This window comes from Lipophrys pholis, assembly GCF_963383615.2.
Source record: "Lipophrys pholis genome assembly, chromosome: 11".
Classification (NCBI taxonomy): Eukaryota; Metazoa; Chordata; class Actinopteri; order Blenniiformes; family Blenniidae; genus Lipophrys; species Lipophrys pholis.
The window spans coordinates 22,386,399-22,403,380 of NC_137631.1; the positions used below are offsets into that span (position 1 = coordinate 22,386,399).

General features: G+C 40.2%; 1 protein-coding gene across 1 annotated transcript in view; it reads right to left on the minus strand.

Moving 5' to 3' along the window:
• The window catches only part of ranbp10 (RAN binding protein 10), a 44,791-nt gene extending 31,290 nt beyond the window's left edge, over positions 1 to 13,501 (minus strand). The window contains exon 1 of the mRNA XM_080474486.1: positions 13,221 to 13,501. Coding sequence (XP_080330612.1) covers positions 13,221 to 13,419 — 199 coding nt within the window. The 5' untranslated portion in view covers positions 13,420 to 13,501. The remainder of the gene's footprint in view (positions 1 to 13,220) is intronic.
• Between the last annotated feature and the right edge of the window lie 3,481 nt (positions 13,502 to 16,982).

Genomic DNA, 16,982 nt, shown 5'->3' on the forward strand with positions numbered 1-16,982 from the left:
AATGCGGGTCGGTTTTGGCCCACGGGCCTTATGTTCTCTGCTGTTAAGGAAACGTGAAACTAACGGAGAGGAGTAACAGCACAGCACCATGTTGCGGGGAGGCGGCGATAATTCACATCTCAAAACTAATCTCCTGACACCACAACATTTGAATATTCCAATAATCAGGTCCAGCCAGGGTATTTGTCCATTTAAGTGTCTCTCAGCTTGAAAATTTGCCAGGAAAATCAGTCCGTTGTCCAGGTCAGGCAGGTTATCCGCTCATTAAGGTGTGTTAACAGCTAAATATGTGTCCGTGCACAGTGACGTGTCCGCTCTTACCGGGTCCACTCCTCAGAGGTTCTACTGTACCGCCTCCCCTCTGCCAAAATAACAAAATACTGAATACAGATTGGATGAACTGCAGTAAAAGGCTACCTAAGGTTTGTTTATGAGCAGGAGTACACCCTTGGCACTCAGTCTGGAGAATTTCGAGCCTCTTGCTTGACCTTCCTGAGGCCGATTATGCTACAATGCAACACCTGAACGTTAAAGCCCTCGACACATATGATGGCCTACTTTGGTGGAGGTTGATACTGCATTCATGCCCCATTTTTAGTCATTATTGCCAGTGACAAAGCTGGAAATATCATATACCAGGTTAGAAATGAATAAGTAAAATGCCTCTAAAACCTTCCCACTTACAATCGTGTCGATTTGCACACAACAAACCAGTTAATAAAGAAAGTTATTTTGAGATTAGAAGGGACAGCTAACTTGGTATCCAACATCTGAAAAGAAACATTTTCTGTTCTTATCTTGCTGCCAACTAGAGATGTGCACCATTAGTCGGCTAAATGATTAAACACTTGTGACATGGCTCGCTGGAACAAGAACTATTAACCGGTCCAAAAAATGTGTTTTATTCATTCAATCAACTTACACATTCCATTATCACCCAGCTTCCAACTACTAGCCGTTGCTGCAAACAGTACCAGCTTGCCACACTCGGGCGAATTGGATATCATTTACCCAGAGACACTGTGATCGCGCCCAGGCTGAGAAGGTAACGCAGCTCATCACAACAATGGCTGAACAAGACACTTCAGCTTTCTTGAAGCTTTGTTGCACGTTGCTGAATTTTCGACTGTTTTCTGAACATCCCTCCTGCCAACATTGCACAAATGTAACACCAGACCACGGCAATGTTACAACTTATGGCTGCAGAGAGTGAGAATTCTCTGCAAACGACCTTAGTTTTTACAGTGCGACATCCTTACAGTAACTTGTGTCAGCTTAACTCAACGGCTCTCGTCAAACCTTCAACACCAGCGCATCGTAGAGCAAACGCAGAGACAAAGTCTCGCACACATGCAGCTACGGAGAATTCAGGATCACTTCGTTAAATGTGTCTTTTGGAATTTTAGAGAAAAAACAACAGTGAAAATGTTCATATATAAGGAACTACATCTTGGGAAACATTAAGTCAATGCAGCATATTGCTTAATGTCTGTAAAAATGTTATTATAATAATGTAAAACATCATTTAAACTTTAGACTCGACTCTATTTCATACATATAACTCCATTTACATTGCAACTATTCATTCTACCTGCTTAGAGAAAACAAGTCATTTTGATAGTTTCCATTTGACAGTAAGAAATATTTAAAAAGCACCAGTGTCTCGAATTACTTGCCAGTGGATGGGGTTAAACCACATTAGCTTTCAGACGTTAATTATGTCTTGAACGCAAACTTGAGGAACCAAAAGGATTTCAGTATTTGAACATATAAGTTAACTTCAACATGATCTGACAGAACCTGACACTTAAACAGCTAAACTTCTCAAAGCTAATATGATTACCTTCTTGTAACAAGGATGCCTGGATTTTATTTTTATGCTATGGCTGTACGATTGTCAAAAAATATGTAATGGGTGAGTGATTTTGCCCTTCTTTCAACACAACTTCAACTTCCAACATCTGGCAGAAGAGCTGGTGAATTGTTGTGATTGGACACAAGTCCTTGAACGCAACATAATGACCAGCATTCGGTCCAAAGCTTGAAACAGTCTAGGAATTCTGTTTGGGGAAGTTATAGATGCCACCTCCTGTCAGCAGTGATTGGATAGGAATATCAGAGTGTATTGATTGCTGAACTACCAGTTCCAAGATCTTTTTTGTATGTTAAGAAACTTCTTATGCCCAATAATCAATTTTTTTTAGCAAAACAAAATATAGTAGAACAGACTTAAAACATTATTTCAAGCTTATGTTACCTGAAAGGTCTTCGGTTCCCTTTTGCACAACAATTCAAAACCAAAAAAGTTTTTAGATTTGACAACACTGACGTGCACATCCCTAAGATTTCAAAATCAAGTGTCCACTGTCAAACTCCTACTTTTTGTATCTTGCTCTAACTTGTGATTCTTTCTTAAAAGAGCGTTTAGTTACCAAATCCTGCAAGTCCAACAAGAGACGGTTCTGGAGACTAATGGGGCTGCTACTGTGAGCAATTAGGTCCTTGTATAACGGAACCAAAACCTTTGTCTTCATCTCTGGCACTTTGTCAGACTTTCTCAATAGATGCTGGACTTCGCTGAGGTTGTGCTCCGTCATCTATTCTGACTGTGACTTGCAAGGATGGAGTTTAAAGGTGCAGCCAAAAACTGAAGGATGCCCAAACCCTCTTTGGTGACCTCAGGCTGGTGTGTCAGACTTTTTCCTTTTTATTTTGCAGATGATGTAGTTCTATTCACTTGTTCAGGCAATGACCTACACCACCTGGGGGAGAATTGTTGACGACAGTGAAGTGGATGGGATGAGGTTTTCTCACCTCCTAGTTAATGTCAGAGGAAGGTGAATTATCCCCACAGGATGTGGAATAAACTCCAACCACGAGTCTGCTGACTTTTTGGGCTGTGTTCCCAACAGATGAAGCCAAATACTTTTTCTACACTGAGTTACTCATTCAGCTGTGGCTTAGTTTTGGTGGAATCAATGAGGCAAAAGTTTGGCTTTTCACCAGCTTAATGTTTTGCTGGCTTGTTTATTTGAGCTAAAAAAAAAACTTGACTGAAACCAAGTTTGTAAGCCAGGAAATAAGGATGCACAGCAGCTTGGGTCATTGTGACATTAACACCATCATCTGTCGACACACATGAGGGCTTGCTCGCCCAAAGAATTTCACTGAGCCGACAACATGTCCCAACAAACTTGTAAACACATCGGCGAGCGCAGATAACAAACTAAGTGCACTAGAGTAGCGTTATCGCACATTTTCCTGAGTCCTGGGCCTCTGCAGAATATAGGTGGAAGTTATGTCCACACCTGCTTTGGAGCTTTGATAATTGACTATAGGTTTAAAAATCAAGGAGCCACACAAAGGAGGACAAATTCTAGCAGCTCCACAGAGTGATAAACAGTAATAAATGATGAAGATGTGCAGTAAAGCGCATGTTTTAAACCTTTTATAAACTTTTACTATATCGGATTCCCCCACCAACTCTTGTTGCCAGTTCCTTGCACAAAGTACTAAGATCTGCACACACTTTCACACTTTATTTTGATATTTATATATCATTCTTCATATGTATTTTGTAGGTGTGTTTGTATTTAGTACTGGGAATTTTTACATATATATATATATATATATATATATATATATATATACACTGCTCAAAAAAATTAAAGGAACACTTTGAAAACACATCAGATTTCAATGGTGAAAAAAAAATGCTGGATATCTATACTGATATAGACAGTTTAATGTCTCAGGAACAAAAGGATGCCACATCTTTGCATGGAAATAAAAGTTTTCAGCCTACAGAGGGCTCAGTATATAGACACCCCAAAAATCAAAGTGAAAAAATGATGTGGCAGGCTCGTCCATTTTGCCTAAATTCAATTTCTGCAACTCAAAATTATTTTCAATATCTTGTGTGGCCCCCACGTGCTTGTATGCATGCTTGACAACGTCGCGGCATGCTCCTAATGAGACGACGGATGGTGTCTTGTGGGATGTCCTCCCAGATCTGTCTAAGGGCATCAGTGAGCTCCTGTAAAGTCTGAGGAGCAACCTGGCGGCGTCTGATGGACCGAAACATTATGTCCCAGAGGTGTTCTATCGGGTTTAGATCAGGTGATCGTGAGGGCCATTCAATTGTGTCAATTCCTTCATCCTCCAGATACTGTCTGCATGCTCTTGCCACATGAGGCCGGGCATTGTCGTGGACCAGGAGGAACCCAGTACCTACTGCACCAGCGTAGGGTCTGACCATGGGTGCAAGGATTTCATCCCGATACCTAATGGCAGTCAGACTGCCGTTCTCTAGCCTGTAGAGGTCTGTTCGTCCCTCCATGGAAATGCCTCCCCAGACCATCACTGACCCACCACCGAACGGGTCATGCTGAATGATGTTGCAGGCAGCATAGCGCTCTCCTTGGCTTCTCCAGACCCTTTCACGTCTATCACAGGTGCTCAGGGTAAACCTGCTCTCATCTGTGAAAAGCACAGGGCGCCAGTGGCGGACTTGCCAATTCTGGTGTTCTATGGCAAATGCCAATCGAGCTCCACGGTGCTGAGCAGTGAGCACAGGGCACACTACAGGACTTCGTGCCCTGAGGTCACCCTCGTGAAGTCTGTTTCTGACTGTTTGGGCAGAGACATTCACACCAGTAGCCTGCTGGAGGTCATTCTGTAGGGCTCGGGCAGTGCTCGACCTGTTCCTCCTTCGGTCCTGCTGATGGGATGAGGACCGTCTACGGCCCTGACCAGCTCTCCTAGAGTAACTGCCTGTCTCCTGGAATCTCGTCCATGCTCTGGAGATTGTACTGGGAGACACATCAAATCTTCTTGCAACAGCACGCATGGATGTGCCATCCTGGAGGAGTTGGACAATCTGCGCAACTTCAGGAGGGTTAAGAAATCGCCTCATGCTCCCAGTCGTGATAATGACTCTAGCTAAAGCCAACACTTGTGGAAAAACAGTTGAAAAAGATCAAGAGGGAGGAACTTGAAATGGCCTCCACCTGCAAAACCAGTCCTGTTTTGGGGGCCATCTCGTTGTTGCCCCTCTAGTGCACCTGTTGTTAATTCCATCAACACCAATGCAGCTGAAACTGATTAATAACCCCCTCTGCCACGTCCCTGACCAAAACCTTATCAGAAAAGTGCAATTGAATTCATGCCATACCCTGATAAAAAACTGTTCCTTTAATTTTTTTGAGCAGTGTATATATATATATATATTTCTGTTTCCAACTTATGAGGTATCCACACTGTAAATGTCCTGACTGTGAACCAATAAAGGTTAATCTTTTCTTTTTCTTATCATTATTGGGGAGGAAACGGTACATTTTTGCTGTGAAACAAACATATTATTGTACTTTTACTAACAGTTGGGGCCCACTAGAAGATAAAGGTACAAAACTGCAGCATAAAAGCATGCTTATTTTGAAATATTTTACCTTTGTAACTAGTTAAGGTTTGCAGCAATGTTGATTATGGCATTTCAGTTCCAATGTCGATACCTGCACATAGCAAGGATCCGACAATAATAGTGTGTTTTTGATTGACAGTTTGAAAAGACTTTGTGAAACAAATGGCAAAAGTGATATTTAACTCACTTCATCTATTTAGTTTATATAAAAACACTTTTACATTTCATGATGTAAGTGCTGAGTTGTATTTTATGTCCCCATTACACCTACAAAAATTAAGTCAAGAAATCTTTATTATAATAGAATTATTCACAACTTTACACTCCAAGTCACTATTCTTTATAAGACATTTAGCTCATAAATAAGATTTCTCCTGTTTTATGCACCAAAAATATGAAGTTTTTCCCCACTTTACCACCTGTTATCCATTTGAAAACAAAACCAACTTGATACCTTCTGATTTGGACAAATAGTCTCTATAGTCTTTTTAATCATATTTCATTGTTCCATTTAATTTAGTTTCAGCTTGATTTTAAATTGCAATGTTATTCACTTCTGTTGTATAATTTCATTTGTTTTTGTCTACTTTAAAAGCTTCTTCTCTTTTAATACTGAATTGATGTCATTTCATCTTTATTTTTCCCCTCTTCTTTGGAAATTGTGAAGAACTTTGACTTCAATTTTACATCTGAACGGTACTATATAAAATAAGTTATTATTTGTTTTACCGTCTATATCAGGGGTCTGCAGTCTGTGGCTCTTCAGCCCCTCTCTGGTTAGAAACTTATATTTACACAACGTAGTCATTTTCAAATGAGTATTAATCTCAATATAAAGCGAAAAGGGCAAAAAAGCTAAAATGGCTGAAAATGTTAAATACAGCAGAAAGAAAAAAGGCTAAAAATGTAAAAAAAAAAAAAAAAAAAAAAAAAAAAAAAAAAAAGATAAAACAAATAAAAAGCTAAAACCCATGACAGAAATGCTAAAAAGAAAGAAAAAGAAAAGCTTAAAGTAAATAGCTACAAATGGTAAAAATGGCCCAAAATAGTAAAAATGAAAGTCTTAAAAAAAAGTTAAAAAGATTCAATTAAGAAAAACAGTTGAAATTTCTTTCAAATTGTTTTTAAAGAGGTGAAACCATTTTTACCATTGAAAACCGGAATAACAAAACCCCCTGTAACGTAAGGCACCGCAGATATGGTGAAATTTACAATTGTAACACCAGTGAGTCACACGTTTGTACCATCAACTTGTCAGCAGAACTGCCAGATAGTAAAAGTTGAAGTTACCTTGGGAAAAGAGACAGAAGCACTGATTCTTCAGCCAGCAAAGACATTGTAGCTCAGTTGGTAAAGCTTCCATTCTTCCATTCCCTATCTGTCCCTCTCTATATGACGTGTCCTTGGGAAGACTGCATAATGCTTCCAATAGAGGTCGAGCACCTTGCATGGCACCCATCGCCATTGTGTGTATGAATGAGTGACTATGAACAATAGTGTGCCTTGATAAGAATCAAATAGAGAAAATGCACTATATAATCGAAGTTGATTCACTACTAACTAATAAAATTAAATTCAGTCAAACATTCTCAAATTTAACAATCTTAACTATATGGTCTCAATGTGTATCGAACTCTACTTCATTTACGAGTTAAAAATTATGTCATTTTTGCCTCTAAATAAGACAAAACTTTCCTGGGGGGCATCGGGAAAGTTTTCATGAAAGAAACAGCATCTTCAGCTTGCTCTATTCCTCGCCCTTGAGCTACAGCGGGTCTGTTTAAATGGGCTGTAGTGATTGTTTATGTTTTTATATTGAGGTAGGGACCCAACAAATTAATCTGTGTCGGGGGCACATCAGGACTAGGTAGACGCTCTGCGGCCTTGAACACAGAAAATTGGCACACTGGTTGAAATAGCATCCAAACCACAAGGGTGAAGGAAGAGAGCAGGAGCTGGAAATAAAATTAAAAAAGAAGAAGAAGAAGAAGAAGATCCTTCACAATCCAGAATAGACCTATTTATATGTCATCCCTGAACAATTGTGCAGTGCAACTTAATCTGACCACTTTTCACAGACATAAAAACTGAATGTCCTACAAAACGTGAACACGAAAAGACGCCACTAGTTTTTGGTCGTACGTCATGTCGTGAAGGTGCCATAAAATAAAACGGCTTTTATCCACTCTGACCACTGCTCTCATGAATGGAATGGTTAGATCTGGTTATCTACATTCCAAATCTGGATTTCAATAAATCTGAATCTTTACTTATTAGGTGTGTGCGTGATTAGTCGGCTCAACAATTAAACATCCCTTCTCTCACGAGACAGCACCAGAAAAAACCCAAATTATTGTTTTGTTCATGTACAAGGCTGCTTAACCGTCATGCAGCCATCTGCCACTCGTCAGTGCTACAAAGCCATCAGGTCTGAAAAATGAAAATAACGTGGTTTGTCGTCAGGCAGCAATGCACAATTGTTCAACTCAGCATTTAGATTTGAGATATTATCCTGACGGGAATAACTGCTGCTGCTGGCAGTGCTGGCTCGACACACTAAAGCTATTCTGCTATCATTTACCTGGAGATGCTGTGATCCAGCTGGAAAATAATCCCCACATAGGGTGTGCTTCCATTTAACTTTGTTGAAAGTAAAAGCTTCAGGAAGGTAATGGGATATTTTGAGCTTATATAAACTGTGCTGAGACACAAACAGCTAATGCTAACAGATTCAAATAGCTCTGGAATAAACACATTTTGAGAAGTGTGTTTGACACACTTCCTGTAATTGTGCTAAATGTCTACCATTTTATACATGTTTTCCTTGCTTGAACTAGTAAACTAATCTCAATGAAATCTTTTGTTTAGTCGACAGGGATTCTGCATGCCAGGAACATCCCTACTGTTAAATGAATTTCACAGTCATAAAATGGATAATTACAATCAATTACAAGGGAGAGAAAAAAAAAAAAGGTTTATATTCAGTCTGACCAATGTTCCCTCAGCCAAGATCTGATCAATTATGCATTAAATGATCTGTGGGTTATATCTGGCTATCTGCCTGCCAGCTTGGATTTAAATAACTAAAAATCCTCACTTGCCATTTGCAAAGCTGTAGGACCACCACTGCATGTTTGCCAAAGAAGAGCAGACAACACAGCCTGCCCGTATCCTCCCGTACTCGGCGCTGATGTAAGCAGGCAGCAGGAAGGCCCGATGTGGCCTCGCAGTGCATTTATGGAGATTTCTCACAGCCGGAGATCCAGCACCAGCTTTCCTGTTACAGACGGGTCTGCCCCGACGGAGAACAGCAGAGCGAGGGAGGGGAAGGCCGGACTGCTACAGAAAGGGTCTCCGCGTAGATGTCACCTTGTTTTGATTTAGGACGTGGATAAAACCGGGTTGACTAAAAGCCCTGCCCACAGCTGTTATCAGTCCATGTAAAGGAATGACTCCGCCGGCAAGTTGCTGTTATTGTGAAAACGTCGATACCCCAGATTTACGACGAGATCGGTACATTTGGCCTAATGTAGCGCGCGGGGTAGAGGCCTCACGTCTCACAGCTGCTGCTGATCAGACCCCGGGCTGTTGTTGTACTCCAGGCACATACTCTGGATGTGAATGGAGACTTAAAAGAAAGTTCACACATTGTTTAAAAACTTCCAAAACAAGCGTTACTAACAGTCCCTCTATTCTCGTTTTTTTAATTTTCATTCTACTGCAATCCTTCTGGTTCCTAAAATATTAAAAACATACCAAACCCTTTTAAAAGATTATTCGTGTCCATCATTTAAACTTGCATAGTAGTAGTTTCCAGATTGCAGATCTGCAAAGCTTCCCAGGTTTGTCAGTGCAAATCTACTAATGCTGAAAACCTCAAGACGAGCAAAGACGCAGTGTTTTCAGCATTAGTGTTTTTAGCATTAGTAGAAAGCCAGAAAGCCAGAAAGCTCAACGATTTTGCCCCAAGTTGTTGTTGAGTATTTTCTCAATACTGTGACTTCATACAGTCAGTATAATTAAACGCCATCATCTGCTGCTTCTACATTTTTTCTTTAATAATGACACAAACTATATGATTTGTAGCTTTGGAGCAGTGGCAGCGTTTCAGAAAAATTTACATTTTCCAAAAGTTTTGTGGTCTTGTCTATACATCCACCGAGCCTGAGGTCAGTCTTTAGTGTCAAATCATTTAAATTCACTCATACAGCACAAATTACAACAGAGCCGTCCGTCTCATGTTGCTCTCATGTTCAAATAAAATAGAATGGAAAAAGCCACATGAGAAAGGCATTGGCGAGAGAGGAAAGTGGGATACGACCCCTTTAAAAAAAACAACTGACCAAACTGACATTTCATTTGTTGAACTTAAAAGTGTTTTCGGAAACCCCAAATTTGTGCGTCCTCATTAAAGGTTTACCACCGCTTTAATGCTCCTGCCTCAGCTCGTTTATTGTCTTCCTTAGCTGAGTTTATGACCACATGCATATTAGCCTCCTCAGCCTGACAATGCGCCCATAAAGTGGTTGGATGCTTCTCTATTATGCGACAGTGCACGCACTGTTACCGATACGGACACCAAACAAACACACTATTGTGGAAATGGTGGGCTGGAGGCCAGCGAAATTATACTTTTTAAGTAGTCCTGATGTCATCTGCAAAGTGTAGCGGTTGGGTTAACTATAAAAGTGAAACAATGACACAAGAATTGTGACTATTTCTGCCATAAATATGAGTAGTGAATGTCAGTACGACAAAATGAAATTACATAAATAAAAATCCATTCTTTAGGGGTTGTTTTGGTGAAAGAGTCAAAATTTCCTGTTTCTCTAACAAAATAGTCAAAACTGTTTTACGGTGTTTTTCGCAGCTTTTTAAGACAAAGCAAAAATTTGGTGTGACTTTGAATACAGACACTCGATGGTCAGAATATCATGGACATGCTATGAATTGGTTTTGAAAAGCTGCTGGAGGAACACCAGATTTATTACCAGATCAGTGGATTTGGCCTAATGTGACTCGGAAAGCCAAAACGGTCTCACAGCAGCTGCTGCACGGATCAGAACAAAATGAACCGGTTGCTTCCAGAAAAGACTTCCAAAGCATCTAAAAGATCTACCAGCACTTACATATTTTAATCGGCTAAAAGAGCCGTCATACTGCCATTGACTGTTTCACCAAACCTTACTTAAGTGTGGATTTGATGCTGTTCGATTTTTTAGAAAATGGTTAACCGAGTACACCGTGCCGGTGAGCTCAAGTTCATTTATTATACAAGTTAGGTTACTAATGGTATTAATCAAAATTAACCTTTTCTTTTATTCAGACAGGGTTCATGTCTTGGAAAAACAGATCATATATTAGATACCAATTCTGAAACTGGTGGTATCAAAATAAATGTCAAGGATATGGTAAAGATAAAAAAAAAATAACATTTCCAAAGGTCTGCCACAATGGCTTTGGTTGTTTCTCTGTAGAATCAAAATATTACTGATCAGATTCTGTCCCTGCATTAACCGAACTCAACATTTTACAGTCAGGATTTATTAGATGGTCGTAGTACATTTAAAGTCACACCAAAGTTTTAACTTTTTATAACATTATTGCCATCACAAGCAATTGTAGGCATTCCACAAAATGTATTTCAAACTTTCTTGAACCAATTCGGGAAAGATTTGGACTTGTGTGTCTCTCTCTGTGATCGGACCCCACAGATCTGGAGGAGTATGACCAATCGCTGTCAGAAAGGAAATCTTTCGTTGCTAAAGTCTGGAAAAGTCCTCTCTAAAACACCCTGCACTTGTGCCTCACTGGCTTTAGGTGTTTCACCAAAGCTTTAAAAGCCGATTAAACCCCTCTGTGGGCTTGATCATGGTTTTCACTCTTTGACAACACTAGTACATGATGGTGAACCCATTCTATGTTGCTAGAAATCAACAAACTCAATGTTTTTTTTAGACTTAGTTAGAGGACATTGTCTAAGAACAAGATCAGAGAAAATTAACATCGCAACAACTATTGACATGTCACAAATGTTATTCTAAATGGTTCCTGTGACCAATTTATTAGTAGATCTGTAAATATGTGCTCTAATTCTACTCATAAATACGAAAAAAAAATAAGTTTTGGTTCTTCAAATCTTAATTCTGCTTTGGCTGAAGTTCCTCTGCAATGGCTTGAGGGGTTTCATCAAAGCTTGTAAAGCCTTTCTATGGTCAATCGTGACCCAAGGTCAGATTTTATAAGACCTATCCTGCTCCACTGTACAAAAATGCAAAATTTTTCAGCAGAAGCAAACTATATATGTATATAAATACAACATGCAATTCCTATTTTTGACTCATGTTTGCAGCATGACTGCATAGCCCACGTGCCACCTATGTAATGTAGGAACCAGCCTGTGTTAATTCCCTTGCACCAGTATAACACAACTTCCCATAAGAAGAAGACAGAGTTTGCTCATCTATGGCTAGTTTGCATCTATAACTATTCATATGTTAACCATTTTTACTGTTTAGAATTATGTAATGAGGGGATGTTGGCCCTCAGGTACTTTCACAGATACAAATCAGGCCTCAATAAAAAAAACATATGGACATCCATGAAAAAGAGCAACACTGGCACAAGGTGATGAATGCAGTCTATAAAGCTATTGACAAAGGTTAGAGATTGCAGGGTCTGGAAATACATTTCTGCAAGTTGGTACACATCACTGTTTTTGCATTCTTCCGGTCGGTATGTTAAGTTGAATAGTGGAGCAAACATGGATGTGTCTGTCTCAAGTGTTACACTGAAATGTTGTTGCAGCAGATCTGTAGGTTTTTCTGGCCTGATGGAGCTCAGAAAGAAGGCCCTGTGTGTCACTGCAGCTGCTGCCTGCTAGAGGTTTGGACCTGAGGCTGTTGTTATGCTCGAAGCACCCAGATCTGAATGAGACTTTGAACATTTCGACTAAAGAGAGAAAAATTATTTTCTGGAAAAGACTTCCAAGAGCACTGAAATCACGCGAGAGAGCGAGAGAGAGGGAGAAGAACACAACAATGCCATTTTAACTCTTGGGTTTTTTTACCCCCCCCCCCCCACCCCCAGTGAAATCAAACAATTGCCGTGTTAACGTGACGTGATGCGTTTCGAAATGTTAAGTTCGGCGTGTGTTCGTCAGCCTGTTTGTGCCACACAGTTTCCAGTCACAAGGAGCAGCTAAGTGAGGCTAACGTTAGCACGTTAGCTCCGAGGCTAGCAGCTCCTGTATTCGCGTCGGACTGGTTGTTAGCTTTTCGTTAAATACCACTAGTTGTTGTTAGCTCATCGTCGTAAACAGTGGAGATGCGCAGCCAGCTGTACTGCAACATAACAAATAACGCCATAAATAAACAAACAAAGGGGGGGGGGGGTGGGGGGGGGGGGGGGGGGAGAGCCGTGATGGTGAAGGTGAAAATAAAAATGTCCAGGAGTGGTGACAATAACAGCAACTGTCAGCGGTGAGCGAGTTCAACTGTCAGTCGTTTGGATCCTTCCTGAGCTCGGTGGTGAGACAAAGCGAGGTTACAGGACAGGAGAGGCAGCTCAGACTAGATTTACCAGGACTACACACACACACACACACACACACACACACACACACACACACACACACACACACACACACACACACACTGTGTGTATGTGGTGTGTGAGAAATATACCCCCCCCCCCCCCCCCCCTCCTGTAATAACACAGTGACAGATTTAATCTGCGACCCCCCCCCCCCCCTCCCCCTCCCCTTCCCCCCCTCTCTCTCTTTTTGAGGTAGCTCTCTGACCTTTGTAATGCACCCGCAGGTTGTTCTGTGACAGCCCGATGTAGCTGTATTTATCCTTGGGGCTCCAGGATCGAGGCAGAGGGGTCTCTTCCTCGTTCACCGCCGGGTAGAGCCGCTTGAGCCGCTCGCTGAGCTCCTGCTCCTGGTAGTTAAAGGCAGGATCCCCCAAAGGCAGGCTTCCCGCTCCGAGCTCTGCCATCTTCAAGGCCTCCCGTCTTCTTCTAATGCTTCTTATTGTTCGACTGTCTCTATCCAGAGCCCCGTGTCAGTCCGCTGGAGTGAGAGGGACTGAGGGGAGAAAATAGCAGCGGTGTGACATCCCCGGATAAGCAGCAGCAGACCGTACTGTAGGCTGGAAGCGGGGCCGTGTGGGAACTGTAGTCCGGCTGGCCGCCCGCTCCACGCTGACACGTCTGGAACCGACTACACCGCTCCAGTGCCACTCCGCCGCTCAGGCTTCTGGGAAATGTAGTTTGAACCCAGCAAACTTTTCTCCACAAACATCAGTTTATTTCGAACACCGTAAAGGAAGACGTAAATATTTTTTTCACGTTCTGAATTGAAGTTCGTAGATGGCATTTTTAAGAAAATGGTTTCCCGAAGAAAAATAACACAAAAACGTAAATAAAGTACACACTTTGATAGCAACTTCAGGGATATATTGCAGAGTGTCAGTAATAACCTGGACATTTATAAAATGTATGAATGGATATGAAATAATAGGTAAGGCAAATTCATTCATATAGCACCATTTAGACAAAAGGTAATTCACAGTGCTTTATTTATCTATATCATCAGTTGTTTTTTGTTTATCCAGGTGAATTTCAAAGCAAAGGATTGAAGTACAAGACAGTCAAAACAACAGAGCAAAGGGAAACAAAACATTGCATTTGCTATACACACGCTATTAAGTTGTCATATATGAGAAGTTGGAAAATCTACAAATCTAATGCAAAGTGAATTTAACAGAAATACAGATCCACCAAACATAATATTTATTAATTTATATACATTTCCTTTGCACAAAGTACCTTCATCACAAATTAATTACCTTTGGGATTATAAATGAATATGAAATATTATACATTGAGTTTATATTGTGATGATTATACTAACAATAATATCAAGAGAAGAAAATATATAGAAAATACATTTAAAATTGTTACAATAATACAATATGTGACTCTCAGATTCAATAATGCCTCAGTCCGATTGTCACACTTTCAGTTTAAGGGTTAGTGAGAAAATGTTGTGAATTTACTTTTATTGATTTATTAATATTAAGGAATTCCCCCGCACACATCACCTGTATTCTGATTATTGTACACTGTAACAATATTTTAACCGACCTGGTTAAGGTTTGATTTCTGTACTTTGTTTTTAACTTAATTAGTCAGGCGCGCTACAGACAACTACACGCGGGTCCTCGAGTATGTTTTCCTCCCTCGTTGCCATGGAAACTATGCTATAGTGCAGTGTGACGCTAACGTTCAAGTCTTTAAGCTTTCAGCTAGACGGACACAACTCGACTAATTTACCGAATATCTGGAGCTTGTGAAGTTATTGTTTAGTCATAATCTACAGGGATGTTACCGCAAAAACATGTCAAATTTCCACCTATAACAGCGCCACAAAGTCAAAGGCAAGTGAATTAAATTGCTCTGCAGCATAATAAAAATTGTTGTGTTAAATTCTTCTTGGCTTTGTTAATGTTTTGATCAGATTTGTATTTGACAGTGGTGCACAAAAGCACATTGTCCAGACATCACAGGAGGGACAAGAAGGAATAAATGCTGGTGCTACGTCTCTCCCAATCAGTGCAACAAGTAAGGTGAGCTAACACATGGCTCATGCAACATAGCACATTATGTTATTATTCATAACAAACCCACGAGTTGTTAGTAATAACTCAAATGGTTTCACTGTTGTGAAGATGATCCAATAAGTCAAAATCTTTCCCTGTCACTACAAAGTCCTTATCACTCTATGTTGTGTTTGTGTAATGAATGGTGTAGTTGTGTTGGACAGGTAATAGTTACATTCATGCAAGCTCTGGAAGAAAGCCTCAACTCCTATTGCAGCTGGAGAGCTACGTGAACAAGGAACTTCAAACTATCGGTCCAAACGAGCCAAAACCCCAAGAACTGAGGCTACAGGTGCTCAGTGTTGCAACACTTTATTTGAATTGAGTGTTTTTCCTCATAATTTTTAAAGAGCGCTTTAACTATTTATAAAATATGCAAATATAAAATTCTCTAAATGTGCTTTGTTTACAGGTCTACCGCCGTGCCTTTGGTTGCTTCATCAGAGCATTTAAAACCTACCAGCCTCTTCTATCTGTCATCAAAAAGGAATATGAAAACAGTTTATGTCAGTAAATTATTGAGTATGCTGCTGTGGTCTTGTTAATTTTGCAGAATGTATGTTTAACAGTTACCTACTGTATTTTATGATCAATCATTGATTTTATATATTGAGAAAACAGCTTCAATTGGTTTACACCATGTCTTTGCACCCTTTTAATGCACCATAGGTTTGTTTGGAGGTCACTGAATGGAATGCAGTAAATGCATATTAGAGATACACGGTGGTAGAATGAACTTGTCATCAAATATGTGGACAGTGAACAATGTTCATTACAGTTTCTTTGATTAATGTATATGCAATGTATACTTAAAATAAAAGTTTGACATTGTATATTGCCGTATGGAAACATCATGTGACTTGATGTCATCGAGCAGCTTTAGCTAAATAATAATACGTTTTATTTATAGACCAAATTTCACAACATAAAATACAGCTGAAAGTTCTGTTTAAAAAAAAAAACACACACATGCATTGAGACACACATGCACGTGCACACACACAATGTGTCTATGGGAAATGTTATGTTTAAGTGAATTGCTCATATTTTTTATCCAGCATATGTTTTGATTCATCACCTATTTTCACTTTGTCACATCTTTAGGATTATTATATTAGCCATGACATGCAGCAATCATAGTGCGATAATGAAATAGCCACAGTTTCTTTTGTTCCAGCCCTGTAATTGATTAGTTATTCCTCTCAGATGTGTCGTGTCACAATAGTCTTGTAAATGTGGTCAGCGCATCAGCAGGAACAAATCCGAGAGCTGGAACCGCTGCGGTCCCATCTGAGGCTGCTGACAGAGGAATGTGACAAGAAGATCCAAGCTCGCTGGAAAGAGGAGCAAGTCGAGACTGTCGCCTTGAAAATGGAGAAGCAGCAACTGCAGAAGGAGATTGAAGCCATGAGGGAGAAAGAAAAGGCAGCGCAGATAGTGGTACATACTGGCAAAGTCACTGTCAACAATGTCTATTTACTCACAGATCAAACTCTGTGTATTTTACTTGCATGTAAAGTATTTTATCTGCTTTTGTAATTGAGTGCATGTCTTTTAGAAATTGACTTCTTGCCAGGGGTCTGTTCATGTTTTGACAGTTGGCTGAGTAACTGCTGTTTCTCTAAAGGTGGACCATCTGCAGTCAGAGTTGTCCAGCATCTACCTGCAGTACCGTGAGGAGCGAGATGCCCGCAAGTTGTTGATCTGGCAGCTCAATGACCTGACGAGAAGTCCAGAGAGGAAGGAGGAGAAGGATCCTGCTGTTAAAGATACAGGTAGAGCAGCCAATGTTGGGCAATTTTGCACTTTAACTTTCCCTTTTTGTATTCCATTTGCATCAAACTGAGCATTTGTTTTCTTATACCTGCAAAAACATCTGCTTGTATAAGTAATTACAA